The sequence below is a fragment of the Patagioenas fasciata genome, chromosome 25 (assembly GCF_037038585.1).
Source record: "Patagioenas fasciata isolate bPatFas1 chromosome 25, bPatFas1.hap1, whole genome shotgun sequence".
Taxonomy (NCBI): Eukaryota; Metazoa; Chordata; class Aves; order Columbiformes; family Columbidae; genus Patagioenas; species Patagioenas fasciata.
In genome coordinates this window covers 4,115,118-4,134,508 of record NC_092544.1, presented here as the reverse complement: position 1 = coordinate 4,134,508, position 19,391 = coordinate 4,115,118, and the positions used below count along the sequence as shown (strand labels likewise).

The window sequence follows — 19,391 nt, the reverse complement described above, 5'->3', positions numbered from 1 at the left end:
AACTGGAAATAAATCCTTCCCAATTCCACACAGAAAACCAAGATAAAAGTATTCCTTCTTTCCACTAAAAAAGGCAAACTGACACCTTCATTGATATTTAAAAACTGGTTTTAATTTCAGAGGCAAAGTCCCCCTCTCAAAAAAAGAAGTTAAAATCTGACTTAATGCATGGTAAAATTTCTCCCCAAACCCCTCATAGTTTTATTCCCAGTAGCCCAGTAGACAACAGCAGCAGATAAAAAGTCCCCAACGGCTCTTGGCGTCCCTGCACGACAACGTAAGCGTCTGAACAAGATCTACAGTAACAGCAGAGAGAAGGTTGAGAGCTACGATTTTATTAACATACATCATTAGAGCGCAAAGCCTCGGGACTCCATGTGCTTGCCAAAGGACCGATGAGCAGACAGGCCACCGGTGCCACCTGTCCCAGAGAGTCCAGGTGGGACGTTGGGCCCAACAGGTACCAGATGATGAGGAAAGACGCCCATGACACCCAGCATCCACTCAGATGGATTCCAGTCACCAAGGGGCTGCCCCGTGCACTGGACTGGGGGGGCAGAGACTACTGGGAGTGACATAAATAATACCAGCGGGATAGAAGGGCAAAATATTAATTAAAACCATTTTATAATTTATTAAGAGGTTAAATAGTAAATAGTCTCTGGATCTTCCACTCTCAGCAGGTGCCAAGACTTCACATTTTCTCGTGTCAGGAGATTCTATACACCCTTCTTTTGACGGATGACAAAGCTAAAAACAGGATGTTAAGGGCAGGGGGGGAAAAAATAGGGGGGGCTTGACACTGAGAGAGGAACCAGAATAAAAGATTAAAATACTGTGCTGTCGTCTTGTGCAGATCGAAGCTTCTCCCCGCAGCTGCAGTCTCCAAAGAGTTCAAAGCAAAGGGCTGTTTGGTACCGTCTCCCCCTTCAGTGCCACTCCCCAGCGAGGGGGAAAGTCCCAGATCTGCACTGCAAACTTATCTCCGAGAGAACCTGTTTTTGAAAGCTTTGATAGTCTTTGCCATCATGGGCGCGATTTCTGCAGAAAGAAAACAAAACAAAACACAACACACAAATATATATATATTAAAAAAAAAAATGAAAGCAGCGGTCACAAAGCCGAGGCAAGGCAGGTGTGAGCATCGATTTCCAGGTCACACACTGAGCAGAGCCCACTCTGCTCTCTGCGCTGCCAGAACATGATCTCTGTGAATCTCTCCCTGCGTCCTTCCCGAGGGAGCTGCGCTACAGTTCCACTGCAGCTGGACAGATAGAGGAAGATGACAGAAGGGGAAAGGCAGAGCTGCTGCCTCACTGTTAGGACAGACTGATACAGCCAGCACGGTGAATCAGATGTTTCCCCGCACTTTTTCTTGCACCAACCCTCCTGCACAGCCTGGATTTTTGACAGCAGAAGCAGCAGATTCGTGTATTTGTAAAGAAGGCCACGTGGATGCGCTGCGGTTTGTACTTACTCTTCACTGGCGGTTTCCTGGGGTCGTAGGAGGAGAAGGTGCTACCTGAAGATGGGGCAGAATGGGCGCTGCTGGTGCTGGGCCCGTCATAGGACTGCTCCTCGCTCACACGAGTGTGGCTTTTGCTAGACGTGTACAGGACTGGTTTTATTCTGAAACAGAGATGGGACGGACATTTCAGTAAAGGAGTCACTGTGGTTTGGTGCAATTCTTCAGACACAAGCCACACGTGTTAACACCAGTGTGGAACCAGCAGTGATCAGGATCTCCACACTTCCCAGCAAGAAAGAAGCTGTAATAGTCACAAGTTTCACTGCAAAAGAACCTTCCAGACACGCAGGATCCTCTCCTGCCGGGATGCTGAGCCTCAGGGGGAAGCTGGCAGGAATCCCCAGGAAAAGAGGCCCTAAAGAGAACCACTCACTTGGTCTTCCCTGGCAGAAGAGGTCCTCCAGTTCCAAACTTCTCTTGTCTCCTTCGTACATCCCGAGGGGGCTTCACTGCAGAGTTCACAAATGCCATTTTGGCCACTCTACCTGTAGGAGGCCAGAGGAAAACATTGCTGAGACCCAACTTACTGCAAAGGAGGCTCCTCAGTGCTTGTTTTATGTCAGCAAGATCCAACCAGCTCTCCTCAGTCCATCCCTCCCAAAGCTCTGGTGACAGCCTCCTCCCTAAGGCCTGAACCTCTTGCAGTCACAACACGGAACAGAGAGCTAAGCAGCGCCTAAACTGGACTAGATTTACACCAGTCATTCCAAAAGACCTTCCCCACTAAAGATACCCCCCAGGCAGCACCCCCAGGCCCCTCTCTGATCATTCAGCCCTCCTTTACCTTTGGGTTTGTTGGCGTGAGCTGAGCCGATGTTCCGCGCCAACATCAGCAGCCGCTGCTCTCGCGCGTTGTGAAGTCGAAGGTACATCTCCCGCCAGGACTCAAACTCTTCCAGCTTCTCGTTCTTGAAGTCTCGGAGACAGTGATTGTGCCACAGCTGATCCGTATCCTCAACGAGGACCTGAAGCAAACCCACACGTGAGCTGGGATCCCTCCCAACGCCTTCACCCCCTTCTCCCTCAGCACCAGTGACACTGGGATACCAGAGGACAAAACACTTTGGGGCCAACGCGCAGCAGGACACGGGCAGACGGCAAATTCAGGAACTCAGGACTAGCAAAAGCCACCTCTTGTTATTCTTTCCTATTCTGCTATTGCAGCTGAGTACTTAACGTCACTCCCGCATGTCACCAGCCCTTCCCCAGCCCAAGGCACTCACATGGTTACACTCCTCGATGCGATACAGCTGCTCGGGGGTGCATTTCTCCAGTACCGGCTCCAGCACTGTGAAAGGGACACCACCCACTTCGTAGATCGCTAGAAAGAAACAAGATGCAGAGTGTTTATCCTCCTCCTTCCTCGCCAAGGAAAGGGTTTGACAGCTTGAAAATAACACAGTGCTGCACGAGACTACGCAATGTGAAGGGATGGGGAAAGGAGCCGGACGTACAATAGCTTTAGCAAGCCACCAGTAACTCCAAGTTAAGAAGTGCTTTCTGTTTTTACCACTATTTTCATTCCCTGAAAGCACGCTGGGTGCTGGTTCCCGCAGCACCCGAGCTTTCAGTGGCATCTATCCCATATTAGTTAGCTTGCCCTGAGACACAGGGGAACTGTTCACATGCTGCAGGGATATATACAGACAAGTTACTGAGACTGCAGTATCCCCGCAACTTGATTTTAAGAGAGATGAGGAAAGGTTCTTACAGTCGATGTTGTTGCTGAGGACTCGGATGCATTGCTGATACAGAGACATCATCTTTGGGAGGTAGGCGGTTTTCGAGCCTGAATACACTTGCATCTTGGAATTCAACCGGCGGCCTGTAAAACCTGCTTCGCTCTCTTCAACCGGCGAGGACACGGCTGTGAAGTGAAAGACTTGGAGTAAGAAGGGAACAGAGAAAAAAGAGCCCACCCTGATGAATAGTGCGGGAGACACAAATCAGAGTCACCCAGAAGCAACCTCAAGGGTCAGGTCTTCTCTCAGAGACCTGCAACCTCATTCATGAAGGGCAAACGCAAAGTTCAAGCCCCGGGAAGGGTCAGCAAAGGATCTTCCTTATTTCTGCTGGAGCATGTGGGCAAAAAGCCACTTTTTCTCTTACACTGAGGCTCTGGGCATGAGAGGCAGGACACCAGACCCCAACAGCAAGACCTGAACCCAGCCAGCACCCACTCCGTCCCACCAACAGCGGCCGGAGCCCATCTCAGACCTATTTTCCTGCCCATCTCAGACCTATTTTCCTGCCCAACGCACCTTTCCGTTTGGTCTGGGAGCACATAATGGATTCGATGGAAGGAAGAGGGCGGTAGTTGGCCTGGATCGGCGGCAGTGGGATGTCTGGTAATGTTGGTACCACATCTAAAAGTATCTGGAAGGAGAGAGGATGGACATGCAAGTGAGCTGAGAATACAGTATGTTACATCCTATACAAAGAACATTAGGTGTGATATGTTGAATTAGACGTCCAATGCTGATCGTCTTGCACCAGGAAACAGCCTCTGTGACTGTGCCTAAGCTGTCGATACAAAGAAGCCAAACTTTGGGATCTGAATCACACAGCACCCTCCAGCAAGAGCCACCCACACCTTTAACCTACCGGGTTCAGTGCTAAATGCCTCTGGCAAGAACCCAGGTCAGATTAACAATGCAAAGAACTAGAGAAAAACCAGAAGAGAAAGCTGGCAGAAATATCTCCTTGACCTCAAACACTCAGGTACCTGTTCTGCCTCTTCTCCTCCTGCACAAAACACTGCAGTGGTGGAGGAGACACAAACCTCAGGAACTGAGGCAAACCTAAAACCTTGACATGAGGCACTTATTAGAATGGCGAGGTGCAAAGCAGGGTTTTAAAAGGCTGCTAAGATTATAAAAACACTTCTTGAAGAGCAAAGTGCTTCAAAGTTGAGTGAAAAGATTAAGCTTTACACATTAGTCCCTATTTATATACACAGCTCTGGCACCCATGTGGCAATGAATATGTACAGAAATATTGCTCATTTTTCATGCTTTCGCAAAAGAAGTTTTGTCTTCTAGAACCAGCTGCACTGTAACCTCGGTTCTCCCTCCCAAAACCCTTCAAAATCTTACCCTGTTTGGTTTAGGAGGCTCCGGGACCTTTTTCTCTGCCTTTTTCTCACTTGTTCTCTTGTGGCTTGGGCTTTTCCGACTTGAGCTCGAGCTGTTGGTGCTGGCTTTGGATCCGTTCTGTTTGCTGTGCCCCTGCTCTTTCTCCCCAGCTGGCACAGCGGGTTTGACCACTTTCTTCTTCTTTTTCTGGGGCTGGTCGTAGCTGAGGTACGACTCGAAGGACATCGTGGGTTGTTCAAATTCATCCTCCGCTTCCCCCTCTCCAGAATTTGAGGAGAAACCCATCGATTTTTTGTCCCCATCAGAAACTTTGCGCTTCCCCTCTGAAGATTTTAAGCTCCCAGAAACCCCCTTTTCTTTAACCCGATTCGACAAGTCGCTCTCAGCTTTCCTTTTCTCCCGCTCTGTGTTAGATGGCTCCGGGCTCGGCTTGGGCTTTTCCAATTTGCTTTTTTCAGAGTCCCGGTGTTTTTGCTTCTTGACGTGGTTGTCCAAATTCTCTTCCGAGTGCAGCGACACGTGCAACTTCTCCTTTCTGGAGGTGCCGCTTTCTCGATTCTTCTCCTTCTTGGCACCATCCGGCATCCTCTGCTTCTCCTTGCTGCCCCCTGCCACGGGGGCTTCTCGGAGCTGCTCTTTGAAAGAGCCCTTGTGCAATTTTTCGGGGCTGCAGGCAGCGCTCCTGTCCTCCCCTCTGCCATCGAGTCGCCGCTTCTTGTGAGAAGACTTGTGCTCTTTGCTTTGACTCGCGTTCCCTTTGCTGCAGAACTCACCAGAGTTCCTGTCCCGGCCTCCCCCCAGCTTCTCCTGAAAGCTGGGGCCTTTGCCGGCTTTCTGATTAAATACCATCGCTTCTTCCTGCTCCTCAGAAGCGTAAGGGTCTGTGTACAAATCCTGAGGGCTCTCGCTTGGCTCAGGTGACACAGCTTGTCCATAGTCCGAGTATTCCTCATCTGAAGAGAGCGCTGGGGAAGATCTACCCCAACCCTTCCCCTCATGGCTGCTGTAGCCATAAGTCTCCTGGGCTCTCTCAGGCCTGGGATACTTTTTGGACTTCTTTTCCCTCTGATCTGGGCTGTAGGACTGGCTGCAGGATGGCTGGAAGGGTTCTGAATAGTCCTGGTCGGGTTCCTCATCCTCTCTGAGGGAGGATTCTTGATGCCTTTTGCTTGAGCTGCTCCTCTCGTAGTCACGGTCTTCAGATTCCAGGTTATTTCTGAAGGGGTAAGAAAACAAAACAGCGAGATTAAAGCTTCCAATATGAATGAGAAGAGCCACTCCGCACCGACTGTATAGATGGGAACCTCCCATACAGAAGACTGAGGTTGTATTTGGTAGTTTTGTGGCAAGAATAACACTAATTCTCTCAGGCACAGCAACGTTCAGGGATTTAGGAACTGCATGAATTGATTTTTATTAGGACTAGAGACTTGACAGTTCACTGGGAAGCAGAGAAAGATGCACACAGACTCCTCAGTGCCTGCACACCCTGTGGTGTAACGGGAAACGCGTCCCCCGGTTTGCCAGGTAAACACGCAGGGATCCCACAGCCAAATTATCATCAATAACCGCATCTTTATCACCCGCACCTAAACTATCTCATTGCTGAGTTCAACACAGCTCTGTTACCACAACACGCTCGCTAGCGTCAACTTTCAGTTTCCATCGGAGTTTTGCACATTAAATCCTCATTTCAAAGCAAGCCACTTCCTCTGCTTGGGCCTAAATTTCCTGTCTTTAGCATCACAAAACGGGAAGCGAGCAGATTGTATCTCTTGCTTTATTAAAGGTGCTTTTCTGGCATCTACTGTTAATCTCTTCATCAAACTACAAATTCTTGAAAATTGGTCCCTACTTTCAGGCAAAACTGCAGCCGTCAGCAACCTGACGCTCTGCGGCTCGCAGAGGCAGCGAGTTAATGCCAAAACAGGCCAAAAATCCCCATGCAGAGTTGCACGCTCATGTTACAAGTTTTTCCAGAGCCTTCACTTTGTTTCCTTGGTCAGAGAAGTTTATCATCACTGCAGAAATATAACAAAGCTTATCCATGGAAGATAACTGAACGGCTCCACTCACCGGTCTGCCTCTTGGGACACCGGCACCAGCTTCTTCCACCGCGCTACGAGGTTCTTCGCAAAGTCTCCTACGAGCTCGTGTTTCCGTAAACTGTTCACAGTCTTCCCAACGCCCGTCTCCTTCAGGGGAGAGACAAGACATTAATTAATCTCAGCAAAACGAGTTAAAATTATCCCCTCTACTAAGCTTCCTACAAAGGGAATAAAGCAACCCGCTACCTAGCAGAAAAACTTCCTTGATCTAACGGTTCTGTAAATCAACGATGACTTAATTCTGCCTTAGTCAAACATTAATTATTTGTATTGATAAACCAAGTTAGTATTTACCATGACTGTTGGTAAGCTTGAAGACAGAAGTCTCTAATAATTGTAAGGATTAGCACTTCATTCTGATTCAGTTATCGTTAGGAACTGCTCCGGCTCTCATATCTCAGGCAAGTGCTAATCTTTTGGAGGAGCCGAGGATGACAAACTGTCCTCCACGGCTTCACACTTGCTCTGACACACTCCTCCCAGTTACTGGAGTCTCAGAACCTTGACACAACCATGCCCGTGACACCAGGCTGGAGCAGGTGGCTGACGCAACGCACCCCATTCCAGGGAAAGCAGCTTTTCCATGACAGTTACCCTGGGACTCGACAGACGCGATGAGAAGCGCGAGAGATTTCGCAGCTCTTACCACCAGAATGTCAACTGTGATGGGCAACTCCGACAGCCTCTTCAGACTTTTCAGCAGCTGCAGAGACAAGAAGGAAAGTGTTCAGACTTGTCATACGGAACCGCGTGCTGTGATTAAAAAGGAAGAGAGCTTGTTAGAGCCAAGTGGCAGCCAGCTGCTGTGCTGCTCCAAATCCAGCTCCCGAGACACCAAACGCGAGGGACAGCTCTATAGAAATTGTGGCCTCTTTGCAAATGAGGGCCCATGTGAAAATTTTAAACCAGCATTTAAACTTGAATATGAATGCATTCTTCACAGAGGATGGCAGCTTCGTTCTGGCTTAAAGCATCAGGAACACGCACGCTACTCGGCAGCACAGCAAGGGGAAGAAAGGACTCGGGAGCTTGTGACTCTCAGGAGGTAGCGCTGAGAATCGCATCCCTTGTTGAGAGTTGGGGGGGGAAAATAAAGAGTCCTTTCTGAAGTTTTGCAACCCAGGCAGGGAGGGAAGGAAGATGCTCTTAAAGATCTATAGGGAACCTGCCACCCGTGTGCTTCGGGACATCGCTCCACCGAGATCTCTACTGACTTTACAGCTCCAGCACAGGTCTGACAGCACCGCTGCCCCTCACACGGTTTCCCTCAGCTCAGCTATAGCCACTGAGCAGCCCCGTCAGCATTCCCGTTATTCCAGCCCCTCTACAGCCTTTGTTCAGCGCTGCTGTGCTGTACGCCACAAAGAGCCGTCCTTGATCCTGAACATCTTGTCTTTAAAGCACTGTGCTCATGCTCAGATTAGCACTGAGGGTCTAAGCTATTCAATCACCCCACTTCCACCATGCAGGGATTGGAGAGGTTTAGTGGTTTCCTTCATTTTGAAGGAAATAAGTTCATTTCATTTATTCCACACCCACTGCAGTCAATGGTGGGAAAACTCCGCATCTTACAAAAAAAAGCAAGAGCTGGCTTTCCAAGAGGCCACCACACACCCCCCTTTGCCTGAGTGTCGCTTTACCGAGCTTTTACACTTGCACGTTCATTAGAAACGTTAACACAGCTTGAGCTGAGCAGACTTCCCAGCCCAATCTCCAAATGATGCTGTCGGGAAACAAGGCGTTTTCATTACCTGTGTCATCAGCAATGCACTTATCTGGCGGCCTAAGAGATCAAAACCTCTGCTTGTTGCTGCTGTCCAATATGCGAGCAGGGATATATTTGGGAGCCGTGTCTGTACAGCACAGCAAAACCTCAGGTCCACATACATGAGACAGACAAAACAAGACAACTCCGACACAGCGAGGCTAAAGAACTCGTACTGATCTGTGTTTCCTACAGAAACTACGCTGCCTTCGGCTCCAATCAGCCAAGCTGACTCAGATCTGGCAGCTCAGCTCAGAAATAACCCAGATCCTACAAATCCTACGAGAAACAGGCGGCTGGGCAGGAGACAGAAAACACAGGGCTTGTGTCTTGCCAGATAGCAGATGAAACAGATACGGAAAAGCTAAACCAGCCCAGCACGGGGTAGAGTTTCAGTCAATCAGCCACAAACCGTAAGAACTTCACTTAGTTCCAGCTCCAACATAGAAAACAAGCTACTCCTATTAAATAAAACTTTCTCTAAAAGAAGTCAGCCAGGCCATTCTAATGCTAACGACACACGGTAATTATCAAATGACTACAGCACAGCCTGGCCCCATCCTCTTAGTGAAAATGCTCCTTGTTCATATTTCCCTTACCCTCTTTCTTCCTTCAGTCCTGCAGAGTTTGTATCTTCTCTGCTGGAAAAAAACACCATTTCCAAATAATTACAGCAGCACTCATACCGTTCTGCGCCATCAGCCAAATTTTCACCCCAAGGCAATATTAATACTTAACACCTTTTGGCAAGGCAATATAGAGTTGTACATGATACCGGGCAAATATTATTCTTTCACGTTAATGATAAAAGGTGTCAAATGGACAAGGTAAGAAAAACAAAGACTGAAAATGGTGTAAGGTGTGTGTATCGCCCAGGAGTGCCCTGGATTTGTCCAGATGTAGCAGAAGAGCCCAAAGCCATTTTCTGATATGGGAAGATGCTCAGAAGATACAGGATCTATCAAGACAAGGTAACAGCAATTAAATTCAAGCCTAGAAACACTAACACTTCCGAAGATACAGCTGCAAAGGTATCGGAAATAAGAGCACAGCTCACACAGGACCTTTCTGCTGGGGAGGAGGAAAGGTTTAGAGTCACTACCCTGGCCAGTAACAGCTCACCAGCGCTTACCGCCTCTCCCTGCGCTTGCAAAACTGTAGAATCAACAGAGAAAGACACGACTTAACAGCTCAATGTTACTGGAGAACGAGTCAACCTGTGCAAACAGTGCCCGAAGCCTCACAATGCCCGAGCAGCTCAGACAAGCAGTTACTGCCCTGAGCTGACACACGGGTCAGGAAATAGGAGCACTCATTCTCTGTGCACGGTTCTTGTGTGTGCTCTCAGCACCACGGAGCCCAAGACCCCCTGGAACTGACTCCTCAGCTCCATTTTGGAGTCCCACCGGTTAAACCGTGCTCTGGTTTAAGCTGAGAAGGTGAGAAAAGGAACAAGAACCCCTGTCGCTTTGCCCCCAGCTTGGCTGGAGCGGGGTACCCGGGCGGCAGCGGCAGCACTTGAGCGCTTCGGTGTCCGTATCTGTCCTTCTTCATGGGTGGTGGGAGATCTTGGAGAACAAGCGGTTTTCAGGCGTTTGCCTCAGTTAAACAAAGTTAGATGAGCGCAGAGCGGCTGCACGGCCCCCACTGCCTCATCTGAATTAAGTTAAACATGAACCAAACACCTGTAAATAGTTGCAACAGATGCTCCCCCTTAAAATACGACATCCTAGAGAACGGGACAACAGCATGCGCTGGGCCCACGCCCGAGCAAAACCCTCATTGCACATTTCAGTTGAAAAAACAGGCTCAGAATCCTCGTGGCCAGCAGGAGAGTTGGGGTCAGTAACACGCAGCCGAACGTCACCGAACAGACCTCAGCACAAGCTGGATCAGGGCAGGACGTGTCACTGTGACAGCTGTGTGGGCAGCGGGTTTGGGACACGGACACGGGTGAGAGGTGTCAAGCAACACCCCCCAAGGCCAAAGAGGGAACCCGTGCCAGGGTAGAGTTAAAACTTGGCAGTTTCTTGCTCTGACCCCAGCTGATGGCGGTGGCCTCGCCATGGCCCCTCGGTGCCACAGCACCTGTCACCTCCCGCCCGGGCTCACACCGGGACCGCGGCTCGTCCACCACGAACACGTCACCAGGGCAAGACTCTTCCGGCAAGTTCTCCCGTTGCCCGCTCGCCCGCCTCCCCCCCCGCACCCCGCGATGGGCCACGGGGGGACCCCACACACCGACCCGCGGGGACCCCACGCACAGCACCGGGGACACCACGCAATGCCCCGGGGGGCCGCGGGGCAGATGGGCCTGCGAGCCCAGCCCAGCGCCGGGGGCTCCCAACGGGGACAACCCCCCGGGCCTGCCCGGTGGCAGCGGGCCCGCCCCGCCCCACGCACCGCGGCCCCGGCCGGGCAGGAAACTTCGCGATGGGAGCCGGTGGAGGGCAGGGCAGGCCCGGCCCCGCTCCCCTTGTCCCTCATGGGGTGTCTCGGGCCCTTCCGACCCTCGGCCCCGCCGCGCCGCCCCCGCCGGGGAGGGGGAGCCCCGGTCGCGCCGCCGCCCCCGTCACCTTCTTGGGCTCCGCGCTGCCCGCCAGCCGCGACTGCAGCTTGCCCACAACTTCCAGCACCGACTCCGCCATTTTTACTGCTGGAGAGGCCGCGGCAGCGGAAACGGCTTCACCGCCCGCTGGCCACACGGCGATTCCCGAACACCGCCGCCGCCATCTTGGCTACGGGCAGGAAACGGAAGCGGCGCAGCCGTTGCGCTGACCGGTGGCGGCCATGGCGGCTACGGGCAGAGTTCGGAAGGCGCCATCTTGGGGCCTGGCAGAGGTGGTGGACAGCGCCATCTTGAGTGCTGGCAGAGCGCTGCTGGGGGGAGCGCGGCCGCCGCGGAGCCGCCTCCTCAGGCAAATGTCGCTTCATGCCTATTCCTGTTGCTTCCCAGCGACCACGGCGCATTGGGAACGAGCATAAAGTAGCTTTTTAAATTAATTTGCAGCCCAAGGCAAAAGGAGAAGGGGCACAACTGCCCAGGTTGGGGGCTCATGGCTGCCAGCCCTTCGCTCCCACAGCAGCACAGGGAAAGCATCACCAGGGGAATGTCCCCACAACTCATCCCAGATGCCCGGGGGAACCCCTCTGGAGGGGAGCCAGGCCTGCAGATGCCCCCCCATTGCCTTGGCAGCAGCCTGGTCATCACAGCAGCCTTTGCTTCCCTGTCCTCTGGTGTCCCGAGCATGTCAGGACTTGCAGAAAACCCCACTGTAAATTTAGAGGTGGTAAGAGCAGTCAGCTGGCTCCGACTAACCAGGCTTAACAGCAAAGCTGGAGCAGCCCCAGCCTGTGGATAAGTCAGAGAACCAGAGCCCACCCAGCAGGATTTGCAGAGACCTCGCCTGGGGTATGGAACTGCATAGAAATAATGGCATGGGGAAAGACCTTGTTCTCTAAAACAGGTCTAAAGGAATTAGAGGCAGCAAAATAGTGCCCAGAGCTGAGTGTAGAATCAGAGAATGTCAGGGGTTGAAGGGCCCTGGAAAGCTCATCCAGTGCAATCCCCCCATGGAGCAGGAACACCCAGCTGAGGTTCCACAGGAAGGTGTCCAGGCGGGTTTGAATGTCTGCAGAGAAGGAGACTCCACAACCTCCCTGGGCAGCCTGGGCCAGGCTCTGCCACCCTCATCCCCAACAAGTTTCTTCTCAAATTTAAGTGGAACCTCCTGTGTTCCAGTTTGCACCCATTGCCCCTTGTCCTGTCACTGGTTGTCACCCAGAAGAGCCTGGCTCCATCCTCCTGACACTCCCCCTTTCCATATTGATCCCCAGGAATGAGTCCCCCCTCAGTCTCCTCCAAGATACTTTTCCATGCTGCTTGCTGTGACAGACCCTGCTTGAACCCAGGGTCTCCTCACCTCTGGCTTTACTTGGACAGTACCAAAAACCACATAAATCCAATGCCTGCTCCTCCAGAAGACACGTCCCCTTCTGCAGAGCATCCATCCATTTCTGCTGCCCTTTCAGTGCGAGTGACCTCTGCTCCCAACAGCTTCCCAGGCCGGGAGGATCCCCCACAAAATTCACAGCAGAATTGAGAAGTTAGAAAATTTTATTCGCTTTTTTTTGCTAACAGGAACTGTTCATTTACCAGGAAGGATGATGCCATCATACTGTGAAGAAAAAAAAGAGTAAGAACCAAGTGAGAAAGCACTGTCAGGCACAGGTACAGCACCACTGCAGTGAGAACTGAGCCATGAAGCGTTTCACTGAAGCGCTCTGGGGACACAAAAATCAAGAGGGACTTTACCTTTTGCTGGAACCAGCGCATGGCTTCTTCCTTTCCGATTCTGTGCTTGGCTCCGATGTTGCCAGTCCTGCGTTTCTTGTCAGCAATGCTGAAGCCAGGCCTGCCCAGCACCTGCCGGGAGAGGAGACCCACAGAGCTATTTCATTCAGATATTTATTTTTCTTATATTTAACATTTTTCTAGTAATCCATTTAGACTTGGATTTTTTTGCTATTTTTCCATCTTCCAGCCCTGGGCAGCTGGTTACCATTCTAGGTTCCTTCTAGAGCTTTCCCACAAGCCCAGTAGCTGTGAGGAGTAGGGAATACGCACCACGTAAAAGTCCAAGCCATAGATACCAATACTGGGATCGTATTTAATCCCCAGATCGATGTGTTCCTGGATTCCAAAGCCAAAGTTCCCGGTGTCTGAGAAGTTGTTTTTTCTCAATTCATATTCTCGCACCTGAAACAATTGTTGTCGGTCACTATTTCCTTACTGGCTACAAACAGAATAAGAAATCCTGTGTGTTCCAACTGCTACCAGACCACAACTCGCTTATAAGCTACTAAGTCTTTAGTCCAAGATTCTGCTCATAAACCACAGCAGCAAACACAGCAGTTGTACCCAAAAGCTCTTAAATAAGGATAAAGCAGCAACCAGACAGAGAAACAGCGCAAACACAGCAGCCTGTGTATCAGACAAACCTGCACCCCAACCCTTAATGTCCACAACTAGATCACAGACAACATTTCAAATCACGCACTTTTCCAGCTGGTATGGATTAAGTTTTGTTCTTTCACGAAATCAAACACCCAGACCAGCCAAACTCTCACCTTCAACCCCTTCTCCAGAATCTCCTCTGCTTTGGCCCCGCGAACCGTGCAATGAACAGCGATCTTCTCATTTCTCCTGATTCCAAAGGATCTCACCGTGTACCGTGCTGTGGACAGCAACAATTACACTTGAGACTATTTAAATAATTCCCACCCAGGGATTCAGGGCTTAAGAAGATCAGAGAAATTACTTTAAGGAGGGAAAACTACAGCAAATAAATGTTTCTTGTTGGAGGATGTGAGCAGAGCAGTGGAGGCAGAACAGAAGTGACTCGGAGACAGGAACAACCGCTCCTCACCTTTGGAGAAGACGGGGGTCTGGCCCGTCAGCTGCTCCAGCACCTTGGCCGCCCGGGTGAGCCTGTCCCCGCTCTCCCCCACGCAGATGTTGAGGCAGAGCTTGCGGATGCGCAGCTCCCGCATCGGGTTCTCCTTCTCAACCGGGTCTTGCTGCGGAGAAACGACACGGGGCGCTGATGTAGGGGAGCCCAGGCGACAGCCCAGCGGTCACCCCGGCGGCCGGAGAAGGCCCCGCCAGGCCGGTACCGCAGTCCGACACCGAGCCCTGCTCCACCTCGGGGCCGAACCCCAGCGCCGCGGCCGCCTCTTCAGCACTAGGCCTGTCATGGCAGCCGCGTCCCCAGGGCGGCTCATCGGCTCCTCCCTGCCCATACCGGCCCCGCAGCTCTCCCTCCCGGCCTTCCCCGCTCCCGCCCGCACGGACCGCGGCCCGGCCGAACCCCGCCGAAGGCGGATGGCGGCGGATAGAGACGGGGCAGCCCGGCCTCGGCCCTGGGCACCGACACTCACCGCCATGATGGGGGCGGGGAAAAGACCAGTCAGGCGCCGCCGCGGGGTCTTATGGGACGGAGAGGTGGGCGCAGCGCCGGCGGCAGCGCCCCCTGGCGGTCGGAGGGTGGGGGGGCTCTACGCCGCGGTCGGTTGCCGTGGCAACCGCGGGCCCGGGAAGCCATTTTGTCCCACAGGTCGGTGGGGACGGGGTGCGGAGAGGCCGCCGGCCCTGCCCGCCCTCACCCCGTGTCACCGAGCCAGGCTGAGACCAGGGCCTGGCGTGTGGGATTTGGGATTTCAGGAGCCCGGGTGGAATGGAGCGACGCCGGGCCTCGAACCAGTGTCCCGTGTGGGAACCGCTCCCCGCGGCCCCGCCCCGCCGCCTCTAGCCCCGCCCACCGCCGCAGACCCCCCGCCCCTGACGGTCCAGGCCACGCCCCCGCCGCCTGACCGGCGCCTCCGGCGGGTCATGTGCTCAGTCAAGATGGCGGCGCTCAGGGTGGCGGTGCCGCTGCTGCTGGGGCTGTGTCTGCACTGCGCGGCCGCTGCCGTTCCCCTCGTTATCTGGCACGGGATGGGTGAGTCGGGACCGGCAGTGGGGGGGACCATCCTCCGGTAACGGCTCTGTGGGCGTGGCTTAGCGGACGGGGTCGCGCGGGGAGCCGGACAGGCCCAGGGGATCTCGCAGACCTCCCCCGGCCCCGCTCCGGCCTCTCCGTGCTCCGGGCCGGGGGTTTCTGCGGAGGCCGGGAGGTGCTGACCCTCATCCCCCGGGCCTGTGCGTGCGTTGGAAGCTCCTGATCCTGTTTGTGGGGGCGAGGTGAGGCGGTGGTTTGATGGTGTTTATCGCTGTTCCTTTTCGCAGGAGACAGTTGCTGCAACCCAATGAGCATGGGCTACATCAAAAAAATGGTGGAGGCCAAAATACCTGGGATTTACGTTCTGTCTCTCAAGATTGGAAACAACATGATACAGGTAATTATCTGCTGTCGCTCGCGTTCCTGCCTGGCAGGGATGTGGGGAGTACGGCAGGGCAGGCTGGTGTTCATGTCATCCCACAAGTTTCCTGTTGTGCTTTCCCTGCTGTTTCTTTTCTTCCTTTTGAAGTAAACAGCTTTGACAGATGGAAACCAATAAAGTCTGGATAATACCCGGGGAAAAACAAATCCCTAGTCTAAATTGGATTAATATGCAAATCCACTGATTAGCACTGTAATGATTACCACAGCAGTTAATAAGAAGGCGTGTGATAAGACGCTGGGCTAGGGCAGAGCTGCACCCCTTCCTGTCCTTTTTGATTGACAAATGTTTATTCACTACACATCTTCAGTATAATGTAGATATAGGCTCCTTCTGCACCTTTGTGCTTTTGTATAGTTTCATGTAATCCTATGGAATTTCTTTAAATAGTCTCTGAGGATAACGTGTGATGTATATTAATTTTCTGGGATCTGGAGAAGATGAGTGAAGTTTGATATTTTTATTTTACATATATATATATAAAATCTGAAGGAGCTCAGATTGTTAAGGCATTTTGGGAAGCGTCGCTGTTCCACGTAAGACAGTTTTGCCAGGCAGAGCGGGAACAAAGACGCAGTGAAGGGAAGTCTCAAAACCTGAATTTCGCTTCTGTCACATTGTGAAAGTTTCAGGTCCTCTTCCAAAAGCAGAACTGTCAGCCGTCTATTTGTAGAGATTAAACTGGTATAAGAGACTTCGAAGGTACGAGTTGTACTTTCTAATCTGGCTAATCCCTCAGGACATGCAGAACAGCTTCTTCATGAACGTGAACGACCAAGTGAGCGACGTGTGCGGCCAGCTCGCCGCGGACCCGCGCCTGCAAGGGGGGTACAACGCCATGGGCTTCTCCCAGGGAGGCCAGTTCCTGTGAGTTCACACTCCTGGCCCATTTCCAGGGGTTTTCCTTGGGTTTTACCTTCCGATTTAAAGCTCTTCTGAAGGACTAAGCAGATGTAAACTGGCAAAGCCCTTTGTGAAGGGCTCTAAAGACCAGGGTGTGTTCGCCTGTAGCCCAGCTCTACCAGGGAGGCTTAATTCTCTTTGCAAACCTCACCCAGCGCGCTGGGCTGAGCTCTGATCCTCGTCTCTCCCGCAGGCGAGTGCATTGGGCTGAGCTCAGCTCCTCCTGCACTAGGCTGAGCTCAGCTCTGTCTGTCCCACAGGCGGGCGGTGGCCCAGAGGTGTCCGTCTCCTCCCATGCTCAATTTGATCTCCATCGGAGGGCAGCACCAAGGTAGCGTCCCCATGAGCCACTTCTTACCTGCTCTGAGGGGTGGGAGCTCCTGTTGGCGGGAATCATTTTTGTAACCACTTCCTAAAAACTGTTTTCTTGTCAGTTAAACTGCCTTTGTCCCTGTCTGAAGCTGCCGACCTGCTTAGGCCCAGCTTTTAGCCCACTACATTACCATCTGTCTCAGTCTTGCTTAACTGGCAACATGAGGGACTTTTGCGAGTAGGCGACTTATTGCCTGGGTTGAACTCTTAGATCTTTTGGAAGCACTTGAAATTAGTTGTTTCAGGAGAAGAAACTTAAAGCCTTGGTGAAAATAAACCTGAGGGAGAAGGATATTTTCCAGTCGTCAGTGGGAAGGCTAAAGCCCTGAGGAAAGGGAGGTGCTTTTTGCAGTAGATTAAAGAGGCAGCAAAGATTTTAAGAGAGGTACAGGTAAGAGTGATGAATTTCAAATGCTCTCCCCGAGATGTCCCATGGGTTGAGTATTTCTTTGTAATGTAGCAGGAAGACTTGTAGGGAACCTCCTGGGAACCCATGGGGCGAGCTGGACGGCGTTCGGCTTGTCTGCCCCTGTTCTCCAGAGCAATTCCCTCCGCTCGAGAACATCGCCCATTATCTTGGTGTGTAACGGCCCCCAGGGCCAGCAGGGCTGTCTAATGGGATTGCAAGATTAAACACCGTCTGATTCCCCGGGTAATTCTTGCCGCTGCTCTTTGCGAGGGTGGTTCTTCACCAGCCGGAGGGATTAAGGGATTTGGGTTTGGCTCATGGAGCTCTCACACATCCCCCTGCCCCAGGCGTGTATGGATTTCCGCGCTGTCCTGGCGAGAGCTCCCATGTCTGCGACTGGATCCGGAAGATGCTGGATCTGGGCGCCTACACGCAAGCTGTGCAGGAGCAGTGAGTATCCTCGCCGCGCTGCAGCGCCGGGCCCACGCCAAAACCTGCGGGTTTCCTCTCTGACCTTTCGGTTTCTCTCTTCTCCAGCTTGGTACAAGCTGAGTATTGGCACGACCCGCTGAAGGAGGAGGAGTACAGGAAAAACAGCGTCTTCTTGGCTGACATAAACCAGGAGAGGGTAAGTCCTGGCTGATGGTTAAGCACCGGCAGGAGAGAAGACTCAGCAGCAAGTTCCTGCCCGTTAGTTCTCCGTGGCAGTGGTTTTGCTGGAGTTTTAAGGGGAATGTTTGCACGTTCTGCCTCTCAGGCTGGTGCAGTCCAGGGTTTCCTTTGCTGGACCGGGCGGTTTCTCTGACCCATCTTGGGGAATTTTCCGGTTACTCAGATCTGTTCTCTGTTCTCTTTCACCCAGGGCGTCAATGAGACGTACAAGAAAAACCTGATGGCTCTGAAGAAGTTTGTGATGGTGAAGTTTCTCAATGACACCATGGTGGACCCTCCGATCTCCGAGGTGAGGCGGCCGGGGGCGGGCGTTGCTTTTGGGCACTGCTTTGCTTCTGGTTTGCTCGTTTTGGTTCGTCCTTTGGCAGCAGAACCTGGGGCTGCCGAGGAGCAGCCTGAGCACAAACAGGGGCCTGACGCTGCGCTGCCCCCGCAGAAACTGGTGAAAACCTCCTTATCTCCCAGGAACCCTTCAGCAACTCTTTCTTCTGTTTTATTCTGACAGTGGTTCGGGTTTTACAAAAGCGGCCAAGCCAAGGAGACCATCCCGCTTCAGGAGACCTCACTATACAAGGAGGTACATTCTGCTGAGGGGTTTCTGCTATTTCTACTTTAGTATCTCTTAAGAGTTGTCCAAAATGCCTTTTTTGCCCTCTATGAGAAGCTTTGAAGAGCAGAGGTGGCGCCCACTGTAGCGTGACACCCACTCATGTCACAAAAACGGCCTCTGGCCACCAGCGCTTCTCTCTGTGCTGGGTTCCCCGGCCACGGCAGAGCCCCCAGAATCTACAGTTGTGCTTCTCTGTCCACAGGATCGCCTGGGGCTGCAGGAGATGGACAAAGCAGGAAAACTGGTGTTCCTGGGGGTGGCCGGGGACCACCTGCACGTCACAGAGGAGTGGTTTGACAGCACCATCCTCCCCTTCCTCCAGTGAGCCCAACGGGAGGCTCTGGCGCTGTAGTTAACGCAGCTGCTACTGTGCAACGGCACTTTTTGCATACGAGCCTGCGGGGAAAGGGGGAAGGGGCAGAAAAGGGGTTAATTCAGCAGTTCCAGGGTGTGCAGTTTGATTACACTCCAGTACGGGCGGCAGAGCCTCACGCTGGCTCTGAAGGTTCTGGTAAATCGACTTCAGATCGCGGAGCGGAGGCTGCGCCGCTCACTCGGTGACGGCAAAACCATGAATTGTGCAAGAGGTTTGTTGTCCCCGTCGCCTGCTCCCCGCAGGACGCAATAGCAGTATTAACCGAATCACTATGCGAGAACGCTGCGTCTCTTGCGGGATCAGCAGGCAGACGTGCCCACCTGGATACAGGGGAAAGGGGACAGCCTGTCCTTCAGGATGGGGAAAAAAAGCCACATTTAAGTGTTTCTGGGGGAATAAGGAGGGTTTTAAATTAAGTGGGTATTAGCAGCTGTTCACAGTTTTCAACTAATGGCTTGGTTTATGCACTTTTGTACAGCAACTGAAATCAATAAAGAACTTCACACCTAATCAACTAAAAATAAATAAAAGGGGTGAGATTTCGACAACTCCTGCCAATTGTGGAAATTCTGTGTTTGCAATTCAGCAGCGACACCCTGCGAGCCCCCAGA

General features: G+C 52.4%; 3 protein-coding genes across 3 annotated transcripts; 1 reads left to right on the top strand and 2 right to left on the bottom strand.

Annotated features, from left to right (window-relative positions):
• Positions 1-314: 314 nt before the first annotated feature.
• On the bottom strand, positions 315-11,229 carry ELOA (elongin A). Its single transcript, XM_065857319.2, has 11 exons — positions 11,073-11,229; positions 7,378-7,434; positions 6,700-6,818; positions 4,624-5,839; positions 3,790-3,904; positions 3,240-3,395; positions 2,752-2,849; positions 2,313-2,493; positions 1,902-2,013; positions 1,478-1,629; positions 315-1,041 (listed from the first exon to the last, which is right to left on the bottom strand). Exons 1-11 carry the CDS (start codon positions 11,142-11,144, stop codon positions 980-982), a joined length of 2,340 nt encoding a protein of 779 aa, XP_065713391.1. The 5' UTR covers positions 11,145-11,229; the 3' UTR covers positions 315-979.
• Positions 11,230-12,595: 1,366 nt separating this feature from the next.
• On the bottom strand, positions 12,596-14,543 carry RPL11 (ribosomal protein L11). The gene is made up of 6 exons (XM_065857175.2): positions 14,437-14,543; positions 13,926-14,076; positions 13,627-13,733; positions 13,124-13,255; positions 12,812-12,922; positions 12,596-12,674 (listed from the first exon to the last, which is right to left on the bottom strand). The coding sequence occupies exons 1-6, from the start codon at positions 14,440-14,442 to the stop codon at positions 12,645-12,647; spliced, it is 537 nt and encodes a 178-aa protein (XP_065713247.1). The 5' UTR covers positions 14,443-14,543; the 3' UTR covers positions 12,596-12,644.
• A 168-nt stretch (positions 14,544-14,711) lies between these two features.
• Positions 14,712-19,328, top strand: PPT1 (palmitoyl-protein thioesterase 1). Its single transcript, XM_065857172.2, is given in 10 exon segments — positions 14,712-14,793; positions 14,796-14,996; positions 15,284-15,393; positions 16,178-16,305; positions 16,602-16,672; positions 17,470-17,572; positions 17,660-17,750; positions 17,985-18,083; positions 18,300-18,371; positions 18,607-19,328. Coding segments are annotated over 10 exon segments (1,059 nt in total). The 5' UTR covers positions 14,712-14,732; the 3' UTR covers positions 18,730-19,328.
• The last annotated feature ends 63 nt before the right edge of the window (positions 19,329-19,391 follow it).